The sequence below is a fragment of the Perca flavescens genome, chromosome 9 (assembly GCF_004354835.1).
Source record: "Perca flavescens isolate YP-PL-M2 chromosome 9, PFLA_1.0, whole genome shotgun sequence".
In the NCBI taxonomy this organism is placed as follows: Eukaryota; Metazoa; Chordata; class Actinopteri; order Perciformes; family Percidae; genus Perca; species Perca flavescens.
This window is the reverse complement of record NC_041339.1, coordinates 4872151-4894494: the sequence shown is the minus strand read 5'-3', so window position 1 is coordinate 4894494 and position 22344 is coordinate 4872151. Positions and strand designations below refer to the sequence as shown.

Below are 22344 nucleotides of genomic sequence, written 5' to 3'. Positions count from 1 at the left end.
AATATATGACGACATATCTAACAGAAGGTTCATAATATTGGAAAGATTCTCCAACCCTAACCAAAGATAGCCTAAGGTTAAACCGTATCTGCCCTAACCTCTGGGGCATGTGTTATAATCATGTGTTATAATGTGTTATATAGACAGTATGGACCCCACGTAACTTCTAGGCAAGTCCCGCCTACGAAGCAGCTCGATTGGTTGGTTGGTTAGGCATTGACCTCGGGTTACGACGCCTGACCAATAGTGTGTGAATGCTATTGAAGGGCGGGTCTTGCCTAGAAGTTGCTTGGGTTCCATAGTACGTCATCAGACGTTGACGGAAGAAGGTCGGTCACGCTGTGTAGAAAGCTCCAGATCAACATGGCGACCTGCGTGAAGATGCTCTGCGCTGCTCGGCAGCTGCACAGAAACTCGGCTCTGCTCGCAAAAGTGAAGTGTTCCTCCATGGTGCTGAGGACCGGCAGCAGCCGGCCCCTCCCGCCCGACACAGCGGCGGCGCTGAGCCGCCTCCAGACGCCACGCTTCTACACCAGCACCGCGGTGACAGCTGGCTGCCAGCTGACCGCCAGACCTCACCGCTGGATGCGGGTCGGAGCCGCCGCTCTCCGGGGCCGAACCGAGCTCCTTACACCGACCTCTCGACCCTACATGGTTCAGGACAGGATGTTCGGGAACCGGGCCAGCGGTGCGGGCTTCTCCGGGGAGGACGGCGGGGACAGTGCGGGCTCTGGGGGAGAAGAGTCTGGGGGAGATGGGGGAGCTCCGTACAGTGGACCGCAGATGACGGCTCTCACCCCCATGATGGTTCCGGAGGTGTTCCCCAATGTGCCGCTGATCGCTGTGAGCAGGAACCCGGTGTTCCCCCGCTTCATCAAGATTATAGAGGTGAGGAAGATGAAGGACACGGGATGATGCAATCACACAGCAACACTGGGTTGTCTCATCAGACACTCTGAGAGACCCTACTGTCTCTTTAGAGACACTCTGAGAGACACTACTGTCTCTTTAGACACTTTGAGAGACATTACTGTCCTTTTGGACACTGAGAGACACTACTGTCCCTTTGGACTCTGAGAGACATTACTGTCTTTAGAGAGACTCTGAGAGACACTACTGTCTCTTTGGACACTCTGAGATACACTACTGTCTCTTTAGAGACACTACTGTCTCTTTAGAGACACTCTGAGAGACATTACTGTCTTTAGAGACACTCTGAGAGACACTACTGTCTCTTTGGACACTCTGAGATACACTACTGTCTCTTTAGAGACACTACTGTCTCTTTAGAGACACTCTGAGAGACATCACTGTCTCTTTACAGACACTCTGAGAGACACTACTGTCCCTTTAGAGACACTGTGGAGCTCGTTAGCTGTGTTAGCACTAAAGCTGCTCCAACACATGTTGTCCTCTGTGGCTCTGGACGAGCTGGTCAATAACCCTGATGATGTCACAGTGATGTCGCCAGAGTTAATTTGGCTCACGCTCACGTTTTGAAGTCAGAATGTTTTTAAATTCCACACAGAGTTTCTCTAAATACAGACACTGACAGCAGATAAAATATAACTGTGTATTAGGTAACCTACCCTAGGTAACCTAGGTAACATCTGTCCCCACGTCTTCTGCTGCACTGATAGCTGATTGGTGAAGTGTCCAAACTCTGTTTCTATTTCTCCTTCCTTTGGAGAGCCCTTGCAGGGAAGGAATGATTCCGGGACATTTTTCTAGCGGGGTGAATGTGATATTTCAGGACAAAGAGCAGAGCTCAACCTGTCTGTCCTTGTTCCTGTCAGGTGAAGAACAAAGCGCTGATGGAGCTGTTGAGGAGGAAGGTTCGTCTGGCTCAGCCGTACGCTGGAGTCTTCCTGAAGAGAGATGATAAGTGAGTGGTTTACACGCCTGAGGTCTAACACTGCTAACACTCTCCTTCGCTGTATGGAGCACAAACTCAACGTTGGTTGTTGCTGCTGCTGCTTCACATTAAAAGCCTTCCACCGGTGTGACAGTGGGAGACTTTTATTTTGAAGCAGCCTCAGGAAATGAACGTAATTGTCACTGAGATTGGTGGGGCTTTATTAGAGGTCTTATTTTTTTCCCTTGACGTGGGTCTACACAACAGAATGTGAACGGATGAGTTTAAACTCGGTCAGCCATAGGGGGTGGCACGGTTCACAAAACCCAATGTTCGGTTCGTATCATATATATATATATATATATATATATATATATATATATATATATATATATATATATATATATATATATATATATATAGCTAAAATTAGCATATTGAATGCATGTTGCACAATACTTGCACATAGTGGCAGTTCTATCTATTGTTTTATTTCCGCTGTCATCATAGGTAATCCAAAATGTTGTTCCCACACACCAGACTTATACGACACTAGCGCATCCTCTAACTCCGGGCAGCTTTCCTTCTCTCTCCCAGAGGACATTTCTACATGTGACGTAACCTGCAGCACTCCACGCTCCACTTGAGGAGCGGTCGGCTCGGCTCGCCGCCTCTCATAAATCTGACGAAAATCTTTTAAGCTGACCTTTGTCGATCAAAAAAACCAGACCGATTCAGCAACTGTTATGGCATATTTCTCGCTTAAAATGTTTTCAGAAACACGTTTTCGGTGAACTATTTTCGTAAAATACGAGATCGTATTCAGAACGAGACGCCATTGGAGTCTGTTTTGAAATTCGGGAGCAGCAAGACCCACGCGACGTGTTCATCCAATCAGCTGCCATGTGTTGCGTTCGTCACATGCTCATCCCGCTCGTCATTTCCGGTAAGTGTTTTAACGTAGGTGTTGAAAGTGGGCACTACGGCAGTAAGTGGTTAGTGCACATTAACCGTGTACTGACAAACCGTGCGACACACACACGCTCCGAACCGAGACAAGGGAACCGAGCGGTTCGGATGTTTTTTCATGAACCGTACCCATCCTAGTCAGCCATCGTGTGTATCTGCTGATGAGCTTTATATGAGCGCAGTGAAGTCATCTGGAAATGACCTGCTGCCTGCCGTCCCCGTCTCCCGCAGCAATGAGTCCGATGTGGTGGAGTCTCTGGATGCCGTCTACTCTACAGGGACCTTTGTCCAGATCCATGAGATGCAGGACCTGGGGGACAAGCTGAGGATGATCGTCATGGGACACCGCAGGTTAGAGCCGCTGAGAGAAAGAGGAAGAAGACGCTGCTGTCCATGCCGCCCCGCGGCCCGCTGTTACCTCTGCTCTGTGTCCTCTGCTCTGTCAGGATCCGGATCACCAGGCAGCTGGAGGTGGAGCCTGAGGAGGCGGCGCCGTCCCCTGTGTGGTCCGAGTCGGAGTCCGAGTCCCAACAAAAACCGCCACAGAGACGCAAGGCCAAACGCAGCCGCAAGGACCAGCCGGGGTCGGTGACGGAGCAGCTGGAGGACAAGGTGTGTTACATGTCATGTAGACCATTACACACACGCACACACACGCACACACACACACACACACACACACACACACACACACACACACACACACACACACACACACACACACACACACACACACACACACACACACACACACACACACACACAAGCACTCCAAATGGCCCCAAGTTGATGTCCTGTTGCAGTGTATGTGAATGACATCAACTGACTGGAAGTTAACAAGGGGCCAGGCTGATGCCTAGCAATGGCATTCCATTGAAAAGGTCTATATCACTCTCAGACAAACGCACACACAGACCCCGTTCATACGGCCAAGCAGCACTCACACCTTCTTCTAGGCTGTGTGGTCGTTAGTCTCCTTTTCTGGGCTGATAGTGAGTCAGCACATACTGATACTGCTCAACTATATTTATTCAAACACTGGGACACTGAGGGAATGAGCTGCAACACAGCTCTTAGGCAGAGCAGGAACCCTAACCCACCGGGGCCTCATAGAAAGAAAAAGACCCAGGTCGACTGATGTCAGCTGCTTCAGGTAAGCTGAAAGATAGCTGAAGAGTTTCACCACTGAAGTACATTAACTGCGGCCATGCCCTGCATGGATAGCTGATACTGTGGCCCCGTTCTATAGAGGGGCCCATGTGCTCTAGGGATCGACCGATATGGATTTTTTTAGTGCCGATACCGATTTATTTTCCATCAGCCTTAGCCGATGACCGATACGGGCTGCCGATTTTCTTGACCCGATATTTGGAGCCGATGCTGCTTTTGCTCCCTCAATTTACATCATAAAAATGTAAACCCTGCCACACTGGATTTGTTCGGAATCTGCTCTGCCATTTCTTTAAAACTAATAAACAAAAACACAGATCAGTGTCACTTCTGCAATCATCTTACATTCATATTACCCAAATTATGTGTGCAATGTGCATCATATGGATGGGTGCCCTGCATATGGTTAACTGTGCAAGGGTACAAGGCTTTCATCAACATCTACAACACAGCCTTGATGATGCATTGCTTGCTGACCTTTTATAAGACATATATATAATCAGGTCATCACAAAATGTCCTTTGTCAACACATATAAATAATTTAATGTAAAAAATAAACCTGAAAAGTGAATTGAATAAAGTGCTTGATTTGTAATTTAAGACTGCCAGCCCTCTGCTAGTGGGGGAGGGGCAGTGCATGGTCTGTACGTGAACTGCAGCGTCTCCAGCAACACAGAGCTGCCTGTGGACGCCTGTCTGTAAATAATGCCGGGAAAAAAACTATCGGCAAACGCAGCAGCCGCGTATAAAGTCGGCCTATCACTAAATGTGCTCACGTGGAGGATATTTCTAAGTGAAGTTGTGTGTAAAGTGACTCAGAACACCTGCAGCCAGGTAGGACTGCTGGGCTCAGAGTCAAAAACGAAGCTGCACAGCTGCTGTGTGTATTTACAGCTACATACAAAATGCAATGTTTTAGCAGGTTCATCCAGATCTGGCTGAATCCAGTCATTCTATGTGCCCCGAGGTATTTGAGCTCACAGTAAAGACACACAATGAAGAACAAACGAGAGAAGTTAATGACGTTTGTGTCGTTGCTGTTGGTCAGGTGTCCGAAGCAGACCTGAGTCCAGAGCTGCAGCCGCTGTCCTCCTCCAACATCCTGATGGTGGAAGTGGACAACATCCAGCATGAACAGTTCACCGTCACAGAGGAGGTCAAGGTACAAACACCCAGTGCTGAAGGAACAGTAGGGGGCAGTAGGACACTGACGAACACAGAAAGATCTAAACGTGTGTGTGTGTGTGTGTGTGTGTGTGTGTGTGTGTGTGTGTGTGTGTGTGTGTGTGTGTGTGTGTGTGTGTGTGTGTTGAGCAGGCGCTGACAGCAGAGATAGTGAAGACCATCCGAGACATCATCGCTCTGAACCCCCTCTACAGGTCAGTCCCAGTCGGTCGTCCCATCATCCCACACTCCTTCTGCTCTTTATGATGCAGCGCACACAGAGCCTTTAGGCCCGCATTAACAGTCAGATGACTGCTCGCTCTGTCTTACAATCAGGTTCCCTGTAATATTTTACATGGTGTTCTATAGTGTTGACATCCTTAATCTCGCTTTAATTTCAAGGATTTGAGCTCTTTTTTTTGTCTTCAAGTAGTTACACCACATGACTCAAGTTCAGGAAGCAGTATCGCTTTTTTATTCATGTATATTAACCTATTTTTTGATTTTGTGCTCAATTGAAGAAATTCTTAGTCAACTAACACTCAATCAATTGTATCGATTAGTTGATTTCATCGACAGATCTGTAAATCTCAGTTTCTCCGCAAAGAGTCATGCAAAAGCACCACTTTAATTCTTGTGTTTACCAGAGATGTGCTCGTACGTTTCTTGGAAATAAATCATTCAGCGTAGGGCTGGGCGATATGGACCAAAAGTCATATCCCGATATATTTTGGCTGAATATCGATATACGATATATATCCCGATATTTTTTCCGCAAAGTGAGAGCAAATGTTCAGTCGAAGCCAAAATCAAATATGACATGTCACATGTAGTTTCATAGAAACAGTTGCAAAATCAAATAAATAATAAACCGGTTTCTTCACCTGGTTCATGATTAAATGCTCAGCTGTTCAAATAACAATAAAATGTAAACCTAAATACTGTATAACAGGAGTACCTTTTTTGAAATCAAAGCTCCATATTTGTGATTCGTTCCAAAGGTCAATTAAGCTTTTGATATTAATATAATCTACTTTGTTCAAAATGTAATGCCTCATGCCTGTAAGCCTAGGTTTATAGTCCCATTCTTCCACTTGATACTGCTTCCACTTAAGTAAACTAAAAGATGAACTATCGACTACAAAACAAAGAAACTAATTAATGTGTTAATACAAAGAATATTTATTATGATCGGTTCACAGATCTGAGTCCAAACGGAAACTTCACCCTTCTGAACTAAGAGTTTCTGCTTCAAGGTGAAGTTTAAAACAGACTGAAATGTCCAGGCTCATTCCTCCACTATTTATTTCTGTATGTATTTATTCGTTACATGTAATTTTAACGGGCACTGAGCTCCAGATCCTGGAGCCGCAGACGGTCTCTGCTGCCCGCTGTAGCTTCTCTCCGTCCGCCTGCCGCCGGCAAACTTAGTGGAACTTTCCGCCCGATATCGACATACAGGTCGTCCTGGACTACGTGTAAGATCCTACCGATCACCACTCTGTCTTTGGCTGGTCCGATTTGGATCAGCGGGGGACCCCATGCAGCAGCGAGGCAAAGCTGTGTTTTTCCCGGGGAAGAGACGCTGCGGCCGGCCACGGAGCTCTCCGCCTCCCGCTGCCGCCGGAGCTCAGGTTGCTGGTCGGGGCGGCATACATAATCATAAAACACATTGTCACCTGTTAAATGTTATTCATTGCCGTTTGTTCTTTTCATTTCCTCTATCGAACATAATTAAGCAGTACAAAAGTCCGGCATCTTTAGCGTTGATCTGAATGCTTGGACCCCTGTTCCAAGATGGCGGCGGTTTTTGACGTATGTTTAGAACCTCAAGGCGACATCTGTGTATATATCTATGGGAGCAAGGATCACATTTGAACTATATCGATATATGCGATATGGTCTAATTCCATATCTCATTTAAAAATATATCGATATATTTTTTATATCGATATATCGCCCAGCCCTAATTCAGCGTGAAAAAAGCATCAAACATGACTAATCGACTAAAGAAATCTAAGTTGACTAAGACCAAAAGGACCGATTAGTCGACTAATCGACTAAGAGGGAGCAGCCCTACTATTTTCAATTTTTCCAAAGCAAACTCTGGAAAAAAAGGCGTTGAAGGTTGACGGGAAGACAACACAAGGGTTAAATTAGGGGTGTTGTAGAAATTTACAGTGGAAGAAATTCTCCCTGTTGTCTTAAACATCACAAAGTCACTGGTGTGAAGAATCAGGTCTTTATGTCTCGCTGCATGGAGGGGGGGCATCTGAATGCAGTCCTCTCTAGACATTCAGAATCTTTTGACCTTAAACATCCTCAAGTCAAACAAAGGAACAAATGCTCAACTCGAGACCATGTTGATTGAGTCTGTGCAATGCAACATGTATTTCCTGAGGCCTTCCTAAAATCAAAAGTCATGTTAATGTATTTCACAATACCCTTTTTATATGTGTTGGTGTTATATCCTAACCATCCACCAGGAAAACATTATCCTTTGAGACTTTTGAATCTCAGCTGACTGTTTTATACATATCTAACATCAAACTCAGTACACGAAATAATGTGTGTGTCTGTGTGTCTCTCAGAGAGTCGGTCCTCCAGATGATGCAGGCTGGTCAGAGAGTGGTTGATAATCCCATCTACCTCAGCGACATGGGAGCAGCTCTGACAGGAGCAGAGTCGCAGGAGCTCCAGGACGTCCTGGAGGAGACCAATGTGAGCAGCCTGTGTGGGATGGCGGCGGGGGGAGGGGGCGCGGGGGGCTCAGGAACTGGCGGTGGGGAAGTCGATCAGACATCCAGTTAGTCCTCATCCTTCAGGGCTCTTCTTTGAACTGAAACCAACTTATTCAGATGAAGCTCACGTTGCACTGCGTCTCCTTCGCCTCATTCTGATGTGCAAAGCCAGAATGGGATTATTGGCGCCCGCTGAGGCAGACGGCCCACAGGGACTAGGGTCGGTGTGACCCACAGTCATAGTGGGTCTTATTTACCCTAGCCTCGTGAGAGCGTCCTGATCTGGCGAGCTCCAGTTTTCCACTCGCAGATCAGTCTGGCATCTTGAGATAGAGAACATTTGGAGCCGTTCGCCAAACAACCAATCGGCGTTGGTTTTGAGGCGGGTTTATGTGTGACGCAACGAGAAGCGACTGTTAGTCTAAACAACATGGCAGCTTCCACGGATGAGATGAGCGTAGCTATCGCGCAAGTTTTATTCGAATCAGAAAGTATTCCTTCATTGAAAGAAGAGCAAAAAACGGCACTGGAGGCTTTTCTCGGAGGAAAAGATGTTTTTGCTCTTCTCCCGACTGGTTTCGGCAAGAGTTTGATCTGATTGGTTGATTTGGCCCGTCTATCACCAACATAGGTGGTGATAAACGGATGGTTTATCCAATCAGCTAACCTGGATTTTTGCCCCCTTCCCAAAAGTTCTCCAAAGGAAAGTTCCCAGATGGATATGCCGAGCAAATGCGAAGCGATCCATCTGGCGGAGTCAGGTTATATTTACCCCATCAGTCGTACCGGAAAGTAAAAAGTGATGCCACAAAGCAGGTTTGGCAACATGAAGGTTGGAGTTATTGCTGGTGTTTTCAGACAGTATGTCAGATACCAAGATGAGGACTAAGTGTGTGATTTGGCAAATGGACGTCTGGTCCCCTGATAAGGATGGGCACACAGACGCGTCGCCATATATATCTTCATATAGGTTGCGGCAGTGATGAGTCGAAAGTGTTCCGGCCTTTGAAACGCGCTGCTGTCTCTCTCTGCAGATCCCGAAGCGTCTCTACAAGGCTCTGTCTCTGCTGAAGAAGGAGTACGAGCTCAGCAAGCTGCAGCAGCGACTGGGCCGAGAGGTCAGAGGTCATCTCCACACGTAGCAGCTTTAGCCGCTCATCACGCTCCGTCACTGATCCCTGTCCCTGCTCTGCTCACAGGTGGAAGAGAAGATCAAGCAGACCCACAGGAAGTACCTGCTCCAGGAGCAGCTCAAGATCATCAAGAAGGTACGACACACTGACTGACTGACTGACTGACATACCGTATTTTCCGGACTATAAGTCGCTCCGGAGTATAAGTCGCATCAGTCAAAAAATGCGTCTTGAAGAGGAAAAAAAACATATATAAGTCGCACCGGACTATAAGTCGCATTTATTTAGAATTTTTTTTTTTCTTCATCTGTCAACTACACAATAGCACACAGAACAACAGGCTGAATACGGTAGGTGTCCGATTTGTTAACGTAACACATTAACAGTTATTCAACTATACCAGTGGTTTTCAACCTTTTTTGAACCACGGCACAGTTTTTACATTCAAAAAATCCCACGGCACACCACCAACCAAAAATGACACATTGTAGCCTAATAATCAGAATCTGCATTTTTCTTTTTTTTAAATGTATCCATCGCTTTTGCAGGCTTACATCGATGATCTCGGCCCTACTGCTTACATCCTGTCACTACGGGATGCGCGCGAAAGGTGGCAGCAGGGCTCCAGACTAACTTTTGTCATTAGGAGCACAGTGGCCCCCAACTAAAAATTTTAGGGGCACAACCAAAAGGAGCTGTAGAAATAAAGAACCTCAGCCTATCAGTCAGTCACCAGGGCACAGAAACCACTGCTGTGCCTGCTCGGCTCCGAGGAAGTGTAACGTCAACAGCACTGCGACCGCTTTCGGCTCGCCATTAATATCCGATCACAGCAAACGCTGTCTGCTTGAAGTTATGAAAAACTGTAACCACACTTGAAACCACTTTATTGGCATCGCCGTGACTCACTGTGACTTTAACACAACTGCAGAGCCGACGTAGTTTGCATCGTCTGCAGCTCTGCGTGTGTGTGCCAGAGTCTGTGTCAGAGCTCTGCTCTCTGTCTCTGTGTTTCAGAGAGGACAGATAAGCTTGCGCTTACGCGGTACCTGAGAGGTACCGAAACGTCAACTTTAACGTGTAAAAAAAGGGGGCAAATTTACTGGTCGCACATGTGCGACTGGATGTAAAATTCAGTCGCACACTCTCAAATTTTGGTCGCAAAATTACTGCCCTGCTGGCAGTAATTCTATTGTCTTAAATCAACAAGGTCATTATTGCGCTATACTGCCACCTACTCACACAGAATAGTATTTAATTTCTCTGCCAGTCATCATATTGAGGCACAGATGCGCAACAATGGAAAATTATTTGCAATAACTCAATTAAAAAAAATGTTGGACCAATTAAGTAAAATCGAATAATTTTCCACGGCACACAGGACGATCTCTCACGGCACACTAGTGTGCCGTGGCACAGTGGTTGGAAATCACTGAACTACTACTAGCACACAGAACAACTAGCTACCAGGGCGTGGAGTATGGAGTTAGAATCATGCCAAAACCTCATACACACACAAAACGTGTTTTAGTCACGCCCAACGATTTACAAACAAACTCAGTGTGGTTTGCAAATACAAAACATCATTCACAAACTAATGCATTTTGTTCTGCAAATAAGAAACCTACCTATCAAACAAATACAGTATGTTTTACACATACAAAAACGTATTTCTTCAATGACAAAAAATATCCTGCAAGTACAAACTAAAATCTTTCAAGTACAAAAAAAAATCCTACAAGTACAAAACAAATTCTACAAGTACAAAAAACTGTCACGTGACTTTTGGCACTAACTTTCCGCCTTGCTGATCCACACACAAATGCCCTCAGATCCACACGCAAATGCAGGTACATTTTCTAACAAATGTCCTGTAATTCGCACTCCACAACAGCAGGTGGCGCTGTTAAGTCAATTTAAGCCTACCAGGACCATAGATATATACACGCGGATTTTTTAAAACTTTATTATGGTGCATAACTTACTGGAACAAAACTGAGCAACGTGTTGTTGCTGATGACAAAACCACTGATTTTTATATATATATATATATATATATATATATATATATATATATATATATATATATATATATATATATATATGTATGTATATTGAAGCGATGCTGGCGTTAAAGACCCGCTGATTGTTGTCTGATTCTCTGAAATGAATGCCGGCATTGCATTGTGGGAAATCGGCTTTGCATGCGCCCAACTCTAATCATATCGTGTTCTGTCTTGCATACTATGATAATATCTACATATATGTTGCTAGATGTAGTATTATAGTTTAAAAAATATCAAAACAACAAAGCAGCTTCCCTGGCCGAAATAGACCGAAATAATAACATTAAAAGAAATACAATTAAACCATGATAAGATCTGGTGAATAAATGTTGATTAAAACAGCGGTTATTGGGCTAAAAATACCAATAACAGCAAAGCTGTATACAGCTTCTCTGTACAGAAATAAACGTGCTGTGATCAGGGAATCTGTGCGTAGACCACGGATGATGATGTCATTGACCTACTGTACATGCATCGCATCCGTGGGCCCGTCTCAGAATTTTCGGCGAATCTGTGAAACTGCCACAGTTTTTGAGTTAAGGGGCCATGTTCATTTCGCAGAATTCTGTGAGACCGGCAGCCTGTAGGCTACTACGAAGCAAGATCATGCGGTGCTTTTACATCGGTTGATCTCTGATCTCCAACTTAACGTGCTCCCGACCAGGTTAGGTGTTCAGAATAAGTTACCACGGTGATTGTACCCGGTAACAACTGATCCACCGTTACTATCACTGTGTCACTATAACCAGCGTCGTGACACAGGTTATGCAGGACCCCGGTTGTTAGGTTAGGTGAAGCCGGGTAACTGAAGAAATCCAGCATGTTGATCTTGCTTCGTAGTAGCCTACAGGCTGCCGGTCTCACAGAATTCTGCGAAATGAACATGGCCCCTTAACTCAAAAACTGTGGCAGTTTCACAGATTCGCCAAAAATTCTGAGACGGGCCCACGGATGCGATGCATGTAGGTCAATGACATCATCATCCGTGGTCTACGCACAGATTCCCTGATCACAGCACGTTTATTTCTGTACAGAGAAGCTGTATACAGCTTTGCTGTTATTGGTATTTTTAGCCCAATAACCGCTGTTTTAATCAACATTTATTCACCAGATCTTATCACGGTTTAATTGTATTTCTTTTAATGTTATTATTTCGGTCTATTTCGGCCAGGGAAGCTGCTTTGTTGTTTTGATATTTTTTAAACTATAATACTACATCTAGCAACATATATGTAGATATTATCATAGTATGCAAGACAGAACACGATATGATCAGAGTTGGGCGCATGCAAAGCCGATTTCCCACAATGCAATGCCGGCATTCATTTCAGAGAATCAGACAACAATCAGCGGGTCTTTAACGCCAGCATCGCTTCAATATACATATATATATATATATATATATATATATATATATATAAAAATCAGTGGTTTTGTCATCAGCAACAACACGTTGCTCAGTTTTGTTCCAGTAAGTTATGCACCATAATAACGTTTAAAAAAATCCGCGTGTATATATCTATGGTCCTGGTAGGCTTAAATTGACTTAACAGCGCCACCTGCTGTTGTGGAGTGCGAATTACAGGACATTTGTTAGAAAATGTACCTGCATTTGCGTGTGGATCTGAGGGCATTTGTGTGTGGATCAGCAAGGCAGAAAGTTAGTGCCAAAAGTCACGTGACAGTTTTTTGTACTTGTAGAATTTGTTTTGTACTTGTAGGATTTTTTTTTGTACTTGAAGGATTTTTTTTTGTACTTGAAAGATTTTAGTTTGTACTTGCAGGATATTTTTTGTCATTGAAGAAATACGTTTTTGTATGTGTAAAACATACTGTATTTGTTTGATAGGTAGGTTTCTTATTTGCAGAACAAAATGCATTAGTTTGTGAATGATGTTTTGTATTTGCAAACCACACTGAGTTTGTTTGTGAATCGTTGGGCGTGAGTAAAACACGTTTTGTGTGTGTGTGTGAGGTTTTGGCATGATTCTAACTCCACAGTGGAGCATGGATGTATTAAAAGGCGTGGAGACGTAACTGCACCGTTGACCAGCCCCTCCAGACTCGTTCCTCCAGCTCTGGCCATCTCGCTTTCAGCCCGAGATTAGCCGATTAGCTTTCTTTGGTTTCTTCATTGCAGTAAGAGTCACCTTTTCGCCAGTCCCTCACACGTTTCTCCCTCATTTCAAACTTTCTTTCTGCTGCTCGATTAACGTTTTCGGCTGCATATTTTACTACCTGCATTGTTATCTCTTTTCTTTCTCAGTTGTCTTTAGCAGGAGCATTCTAGTTGTCACAAGCCTAGAGCGCCCTCTCGCGGGTGTAGAGGGTAACGTTTTCAGTATCAATTAACATTTAAAAACATTACAAATTATATATATTTTGATATATAAGTCGCACCTGACTATAAGTCGCAGGACCAGCCAAAGTAGGAAAAAAAGTGCGACTTATAGTCCGGAAAATACGGTACACACACACACACACACTGACCGACACACAGACACACGCACAGACACACACTGACAGACACACAGACAGACACACACACACTGAAGGACCGCCTGTCGGTCACTGTGTCTGTCAATGTGCGTTGTGTCTGCGTTGTGTCTGTTGTTTCTGTTGTAGTATGTGTGTCTGTCTGTGTCTGTCTGTGGGTCTATCACACCAGTGTGACCCCGACAGCAGACGTGGAGCTTTTATTTATCGCAGCCTGGCTGTCGTACTGGATTAGCACGATGTATCCAGCAGCTGCAGCATATCACAGAATATCAGTATTATACAGCATACAGTTAGAGATAGTATCTTTACAGGAGTGCAGGCTGTGCTTCTATGTCCATCACTGTGTGTGTGTGTGTGTGTGTGTGTGTGTGTGTGTGTGTGTGTTTTCAGGAGCTGGGTCTGGAAAAAGAGGACAAAGACGCCATCGAGGAGAAGTTTAGAGAGCGTCTGAAAGAGAGGACTGTCCCGCAGCACATCATGGACGTCATCAACGAAGAACTGAACAAACTGGGACTGCTGGACAACCATTCGTCAGAGTTCAAGTTGGTCTTGTGTATTTCCTGTCCCACTAGCCTGAGAAGGCCTTTGAGTTATGATCTGTTGACAAATGCTAAACACAGTGGCATGACATTTATCATATGTACATATATACAATTTAATATGCAGCATCTGTGGGAAATGATCCCTGATGTCACAATGAACCCTGAGCTTTTTCTTTATAGTGCTATATTCAAGATCTAATGCAACAACATTTAGGACATTCATGCCTTCCATTGTGGATACGCAGCAGCTCTAGTTAAAGAGACAGTTGAGCTGTTCGGTGTGCTTGTATGAGCTACGCCTCCACAGTCAGGAGTGTGTGAGCTACAGTAGATGGCGGTCGGCACGCCCCCAGTAGTACCCACACAGAAGCCAAGCAGTGTCCTGCTGCGGACGGGGCAGCAGCTAAACGCATTTTAGACATGTAAAAACATCTGCTGACCACCATCTACTGTAGCTGACACACTGACTGCAACCTTATTGCTAAACTTCTAAACTGTCCCTTTAATTGCAACACTCATCGCCTGCAGGTGGCACTAATGTCAGGATGGCAGCAGCGTGTGCGTTCTCTGCCTGTAAACACACAAACCGAACCTGAGTGAACGTAAAGAGACTTTGTTCAGAAGAGAAGCTCCACAGGAATGCTGTGATGGTCCTCTTTCTGTTCTGTTGATATATCAGACCCACTTCACACTGAGGATACTGAAATAATTTTATTTTACAATGCAACAAACCCCTGTGTGTTTCAGCGTGACCCGTAACTACCTGGACTGGCTAACCAGCATGCCCTGGGGTGTCAACAGTGAAGAGAACCTGCTGCTGGACAGAGCCAAAGAGGTTCTGGAAGAAGACCATTATGGGATGGATGACGTTAAGAAGCGCATATTGGTTAGCACACAGACACACACAGACACACACACACACACACACACACACACACACACACACACACACACACACACAGTTACTGTATCCTTGACTTCCTCTGTGTCTCTGCAGGAGTTCATCGCAGTGAGCCAGCTGCGTGGCTCCACCCAGGGGAAGATCCTGTGTTTCTACGGTCCTCCGGGCGTAGGGAAGACCTCCATTGCCCGCTCCATTGCCAGAGCCCTCAACAGAGAGTACTTCAGGTTTAGCGTGGGAGGCATGACCGACGTGGCGGAGATTAAAGGACACAGGTGTGGAAGTGTATACTGCCGTTATCACAGAGGGGCCTTATGATAGTTCCCAGCGTCAGTAGCACATCCAGGGCTGGTACTAGAATCATCTCTGGTACTAGAATCAACTGCACCCCAGTGTGCTGGGTTACATTATAACCAATGTGAAGAGAACAAATAAGGTTTATACTTTTTGCTTTTCTAATTTAGAGAGACTTGGCCATCCCTATAATAAAGAATTTCATTATTGTTAACTTGTTTGTAATAACCTTATTCTATGTTTCAATATATAGACTAATGAACACCAGGCTTTGCATTTATAGGCTCAGAAACTCATAAAATGTGGGATAAATGTGCATCACACAAACAATCAATCTACAAACTATCAATTAATCAATCACTCAATGTCTGTGTGTGTGTGTCTCTCTCTCCAGGAGGACGTATGTTGGAGCAATGCCGGGGAAGATTATCCAGTGCCTGAAGAAAACCAAGACGGAGAACCCTCTGGTGCTGATCGACGAGGTCAGTACGGTGCTAGTCTCGTATTTCTAGATCTTCCTCCACGGCGCTGCAGAGGAAGATTTGGCTAGTCCACACCGCATACCTGGATGGGAGAAAAACGTGCTCTGGTTTATTGGTATTTCTTTAAACCAGTCACAATCGTCTTGGGTGGCACTAAGTGCCGGATGGAGCTACGGTGCCTCTGCTAAATAGCCTCGGGAAGGAACTTGTTTTGGTGGAACGTGTGTACGTTCGAAAGTAGTTTTAGTCGTGCAAGAGAAAACTCAGATTGGACAGATAGTCTAGCTAGCTGTCTGGATTTACCCTGCATAGTCCTCCAGAAATCCACCGGAGTTTAGAACGCCAGCACAAAGAAAGATGAACGTAACGAACATCCGGACGAAAAGAGGGACATCCGGTGGAAATTCGGTTTTGGGGGAGAGTAGTTAGTAGAACTGTTTAGAAGTGGACTGTTCCTTTTTAACTACGTTCCTGTAACTACTTGGTCGGAAAGAGGCTATAGACTAGTATTGTGCTAACATGCTCACATTAGCATGTTAACAAGCTAGCATGTTGATGTTTAGGAGGTACAATGTTTACCATGTTAGTTTAGCCTGTTAGCATGCTAACATTTGCTAAGCAATAAAGAGAAAGTACAGCTGAGGAAATATTTTCTGAATGAAATGATTTCAGACTTCATTCATTGGATGTCCCCACAGTGTTGCATGCTGGGAGAATCCCGTGTGTAAACTTGTTGGATGTTAAATTAGTTTTCCAGTCCAGAACAGCGTCTGTGAGCCTGGATCATTATGTCTGGTTAGGGTTAGTCAGGTTGTTGCCCTGTGCAGTCTCCTCAGTGGTTAGATGAAGAGGTTTAAACTGGGATGTGTCCGTCCACAGTATGTTCAGCAGATATTCCAACAGTACTAACTTTCTGTGTCTATTGTGAAGTTTGAAGAAGCTACATGTTAATTCCAGCTTGTTAGATGCTGACCTTACACTGAAACAGCTTCCAGTTTGTTTACCAGTGACTGCTGATTAGGGTTGGGTACCGAAACCTGGGTGCCTCATTTCGGTGCCAATTAAATGCCTTCTGCGCCGCTCGCTGATGCTCTGAAACAGACGTTAGAGGCAACAGAAGCATCGCTGCACGTGACGCTAGTTAACACTTCACTTGACAGAAGGTAACATTAGCCTACCGTTAGCTAGCAGCTGGATTAAAGACGGTTAAAAATGCTGACAGCTAAACTGTGTAAAGGGTGACTGTATTTCACTGTAGAGGATTCCAACAGCGGGACGTTAAGCAGTGTGCAGCTGCCTTTGTCGGAAAAACAACACAGACGGTGCGTTCACTTGAAACTAGTAAGCCTCGTGGTGCATTCAAAGTTATTGTAAAATACCCTATTTCCTATTACCCTGTTTTTTTAAAGTATTGGTTCAGGCACAGTTTAGACACCGGCACCGTTTTAAAAGTATCGTTTTAGCACACCGGTATCGGAAAAAAACCAAACGATTTCTTCTCTTCTTCTACTGCCTCAGAGGGATCTCTGTCTGGACACAATTAAGCTCTGTGGCAGCAGATTGCAAACTTTTCAACATGAGTTTATGTATAGGTGTATATATTTAAATATGATTCTAATGTGTCTTTCTGTAACCTGCCATTACCAGGTAGATAAGATGGGTCGCGGTTACCAGGGCGACCCATCGTCTGCTCTGCTGGAGCTTCTGGACCCTGAACAGAACGCCAACTTCCTGGACCACTACCTGGACGTTCCTGTGGATCTGTCAAAGGTGCGTTATTATGGATGCCACCTAACTTCTAGGCAAGTCCCGCCATACGAAGCAGGCCGTTAGGATAGCAGATTGGTCCGGGGATAGGACCTGAAAAAATCAGGTTACGTTACCTAGCGTAAGCATGGACGCCTGGCCAATAGTAGTGTGTGAATGCTATTGAAGGGCGGGTCTTGCCTAGAAGTTGCGTGGGTTCCATAGTAACGCGTCAAAGGTAGGAGAGTGGTTGTGCTCTTTATGAACATTTCCACAGGCCTCTACCGCTTCCTGTGGCGTTCTCTTCTAAACAAAGTGAACACTGACATGTAAACTGCAGTGTATTTAAGCCCCGCCCATCTCCTTCTGCTCCAATAAAGGTTTTGTTCATCTGCACGGCCAATGTGATTGACACGATCCCAGAGCCTCTCCGAGACAGGATGGAGATGATTAATGTGTCTGGATATGTGGCCCAGGAGAAACTGGCTATAGCTCAGGTAACACCACGTCTACCTCTGCACTTCTTCTATCATATCCTGAAATACCTTACATTGTGTTGTTTATTTTGCATAGTTTTTGAAATTGTGCTGTAGAAGTGTTGTTTTTATGAATGTTCCATATTTGTAAAGCTGTTTTTATTTTTTTTTATTTTTTTCTCAAACTGAATGTGCCTTGCTCTCCATGGTCTGCGTATCAGAATTACCTAGTCCCTCAGCTGCGCTCCCGCTGTGGTCTGACGGAGGAGAAGGCCTCAATCTCCTCTGACGCCCTCAGTCTGCTCATCAGGCAGTACTGCAGGGAGTCTGGAGTCAGGAACCTGCAGAAACAAGTGGAGAAGGTAAAATACTGCACTGACTGGACTGACTGGACTGACTTTAGACCGTCACTTTATTCATTTGGAAACCAATAACTCTGATGAAAACAGTGTCATTTCTCATTTTGATGGCATGCTGCAGCAGAAAGGAGCACATTCTCCGCAGTTTGTTTTTGTGCGTTAATCCCTTTTCCGTCTGGCGTCAGGTTTTTCGCAAGGTGGCGTTCTGTATCGTCAGCGGTGAACAAACCGCAGTGACTGTTACGCCTGACAACCTGCAGCTCTACGTGGGTAAACCTATTTTCACAGTGGATCGAATGTATGATGTCACCCCTCCAGGAGTGGTTATGGGGCTGGCATGGACTTCTATGGGTAAGACACACACACACGCACACAGAAACTAGTATGGATAAAAGATGCAACCTGCTGAAGGCCTGTCTGCCTTGTGTCCTCTGTGTAGGAGGGTCCACGCTGTTTATCGAGACTTCACTGCGGCGTCCTCCTGCAGGAGCAGAGACTAAAGGAGAGGGCTCACTGGAGGTGACAGGTCAGTCTGAGTCAGTCAACAGAGCGTGGTAAAGGTGTTGGTGTAGTCAGTCTGACATCTCCTCCAGATAGTGAACACAGAGCGTGGTAAAGGTGTTAGTGTAGTCAGTCTGACATCTTCTCCAGTCAGTGAACACAGAGCGTGGTAAAGGTGTTGGTGTAGTCATTATGACATCTCCTCCAGATAGTGAACACAGAGCGTGGTAAAGGTGTTGGTGTAGTCATTATGACATCTCCTCCAGATAGTGAACACAGAGCGTGGTAAAGGTGTTGGTGCTCCTCTGCAGGTCAGCTCGGCGATGTGATGAAGGAAAGTGCAAAGATCGCTTCAACCTTTGCCAAAGCCTTCCTGATGACGCAGGAACCAGATAATCACCTACTGGTCAACTCCCACCTGCACCTGCATGTCCCTGAGGTAACCATTGCGATACAGTGCTGTATCTTAATGGCATACTAGTTACCATTGCGTCATCTTTTTAAAATTCTTTTTACTTATTCTTCCCTAAGCTACTAAACGCTATGCAAGAGAAAGTACGTTTTCATTTGTGTAGCATTTTTCCAAACTGAAGAGCTCAGAGCCATTCTGCATCGATCTGAAAATGTCCTGCTGGCTTTGTCGTCCGTAACGTCGCTTGTTTCTAGGGGGCGACTCCCAAGGACGGACCAAGCGCTGGCTGCACCATTGTCACAGCACTGTTGTCCCTGGCAACCAACCGACCGGTGCGCCAGAACGTAGCCATGACTGGAGAAGTGTCACTGACGGGAAAAATACTGCCAGTAGGAGGAATCAAAGAGAAAACCATTGCTGTAAGTACAAGACACACACACACACACACACACACACACACACACACACACACACACACACACACACACACACACACACACACACACACACACACACACACACAGGGATGATGATGTAGAGCGAGTGTAGAGGGTGATTCAGGACCTGGAGGTGGTAGGATGATTTAGTAATTCCGTTGATGTGGCTTTTGAAATTTAAAGCAACACTATGTAACTTTGGGCAAACAAAATATGAAGATTTAAAACACAAAACATAAAAACATAATATATACTGATTTGATTACAGCAAAGACAACGTCGGCAGTATTGACGGCAAAATGACATTTCTATCTGCATTTATATCAAAACCTAGAGACATTCAAACATCAACATGTCGTTTATTAATATGTATTAGTGTCTAAACGACATACAAACATCTTTTCCTATTCTATTTTGCCTGGAAATGCTTCCAAAGCTTCTATTTCTAGCAGGCACGAGTTTTCGGCGCGGCGCGCAGTGTGTAAGCTCTAACCTGTTAAATCCGAAATATAAACGGACACGCCACGCAGCTGACACATCCAGTGTGTAACCGGCCCTAAATCAGAGAAGCTACAGGTAAAGAATCTGGGTTCAGAAGGTGGCATTGGAGCAAATAACAATTTCAAATGTGGCATCTCTTTTTTTTTTTTTTTTTTTTTTAGGCCTTTATTGACAGGACAGCTGAAGAAATGAAAGGGGGGAGAGAGAGAGGGGGGGAATGACATGCTCTATATATGGGCGCCTGCTCTACCTACTGAGCTATCCGGGCGCCCCAAATGTGCCATCTCTTAATAAAGCTAAACAATTTGGAGTTTGTCTTTAGAGGAAAGGCCAAGAAGTAACTACAAGTATAAGTGTGTATGCTCAACAGTTTTCATTTTAGGTTGCCTTTTAAATCTTCATATTTTTTTTGCCCAAAGATCTTTTTCTCCATGGCTCCACTAGAGGAAAGCTTATCGAAACTTTTAGGAACCATTTCCTGGGGACCAGAAAATGTACTGACAATCTGGCCGCTAGTTGTTTAGATGCTTCTGTTGGATGATGTTTCTCATTAACAGGAACTTCATATAGTAGCTGGTGTTGGTTTGATAGTTTAGGATGAGGATAGGTATCATAACATCAAGCAAAGAAAAATATTGAAAATATTAATGCAGTCATTTGTTGAAGTAAAACGTTGTTACTTCAACAATTTAATTTCCAGTGAAAAGAAATTTCTTAGAAATGTGGGAACATGGGAACACTCCCATCTGGCTGACTCACGTTAAACAGGGACAGGAAGTTGTCTCTGTTGCTTGAAGTTTGCGGACATATTAGCTAAATCCATCCATTAAAAAAATATTATTTTTTAAAGCAGTTATCTGAGTAACAACCAGATTGAGCTAGCAAAGCAGTTTTGTGTTTATAAGTGTTGTATTTATTGAGTTGAGGGAAATACTACCATCTCTACAAAGCTAACGTTAGCTTAAGTTAGCATCCTGACTGAACAGGGACCAGAAAGCATAGTCTAGTGTTGCTTGAAGTTGGTAGGCAAACTTTCTCCTTTTGGGATGGAATAAGATTGTAGACTGATTGTAGATTGTATACGACTGTTACTACGGCCAAATGCACAGCATAACGGGACGCCAGGCAGGTTGTACTAGCGTGATTTGCGAATCTTCTCGTTTGTATCGTGTATCAGTCTTATGGGTTGCTATGCTGTGACCGAACACAAACATGGAGGCGCCAAGGTACCGTGACCTCAGGTGGTCTAAATGTCTAATTAATGGGATTTTCTTGTATCCATTAGGCCCGTCGTGCTGGTGTGACGTGCATCATCCTGCCCAATGAGAACAGGAAGGACTTCTCTGACCTGCCCGACTACATCACCGAGGGCCTGGAGGTCCACTTTGTGGATCACTACAGACAAATGTACCCCATTGTCTTCCCACAGGACCAGTCTTAACCAGCTTTAACTACAGAGCTAAAGCCAAGGCAAGGTGGACCAAGACTTGTTTTTTACACTACTTCAGAACCTGTATAGTTACCACATTCTGTTGTAACATGCACTTTGGACTCCAAGGTCCTGCTGTGGAGATTGGCGCTACATTATCTGTTCCAAAATCCTACCGAGGAACAGCTGGACATAGAACGCAGTTTCAGCCGCTGTAGGAGGACCGACGTGTGCCAATGATGTCATACATAATGAAGTCAGGTGATTATGAACAATGGCCGCTCGTCACAGGATAAGACGTCATGGATGAGCAGAGGTAGAGGTGGCAGCTCTCTTTTATAAAGGGCTGTGGACAGACTCTTTCACAGATTTCTTTTATTATTATATATTGTTATTGGCCAGATGTGATGATGATGTCGAAATAAATTAAATAATAAACACAACTCTACCTTTACTAATCAATGGTTCTCAACCTGGCAACCCCCGTGAACCTGGAGTCAGGGGAGGGGGGTGTGTTTTGAATTTGGACTGCAGTTACCATTGTAAACGCTAGCTGTGTCGGTATTATATATATTGCATCTTAACAAAGTTGTATAATACCTAAAGTAAACTAAACCTAAATAGAAGAAAAGGTCAGTAGGCTATATACAGCACTCAAAAACACAC

General features: G+C 44.7%; 1 protein-coding gene across 3 annotated transcripts; it reads left to right on the top strand.

Annotated features, from left to right (window-relative positions):
• The first annotated feature begins 279 nt into the window (after positions 1–279).
• On the top strand, positions 280–22132 carry lonp1 (lon peptidase 1, mitochondrial). 3 transcript variants are annotated; one of them, XM_028587815.1, is made up of 22 exons: positions 280–888; positions 1797–1885; positions 3056–3175; positions 3271–3436; positions 5044–5157; positions 5313–5374; positions 7751–7880; positions 8935–9018; positions 9100–9168; positions 13989–14140; positions 14888–15026; positions 15138–15316; positions 15730–15817; positions 17465–17587; positions 17944–18060; positions 18261–18401; positions 18584–18749; positions 18838–18924; positions 19211–19338; positions 19566–19730; positions 21535–21719; positions 21808–22132. In XM_028587815.1, exons 1-21 carry the CDS (start codon positions 364–366, stop codon positions 21688–21690), a joined length of 3000 nt encoding a protein of 999 aa, XP_028443616.1. In that variant the 5' UTR covers positions 280–363; the 3' UTR covers positions 21691–21719; positions 21808–22132. The 3 variants fall into 3 exon arrangements, with proteins under 3 accessions (XP_028443616.1, XP_028443615.1, XP_028443617.1); XM_028587814.1 differs by having other exon boundaries at positions 21535–22132; XM_028587816.1 differs by lacking the exons at positions 280–888; positions 1797–1885 and adding an exon at positions 2779–2801 and having other exon boundaries at positions 21535–22132.
• The last annotated feature ends 212 nt before the right edge of the window (positions 22133–22344 follow it).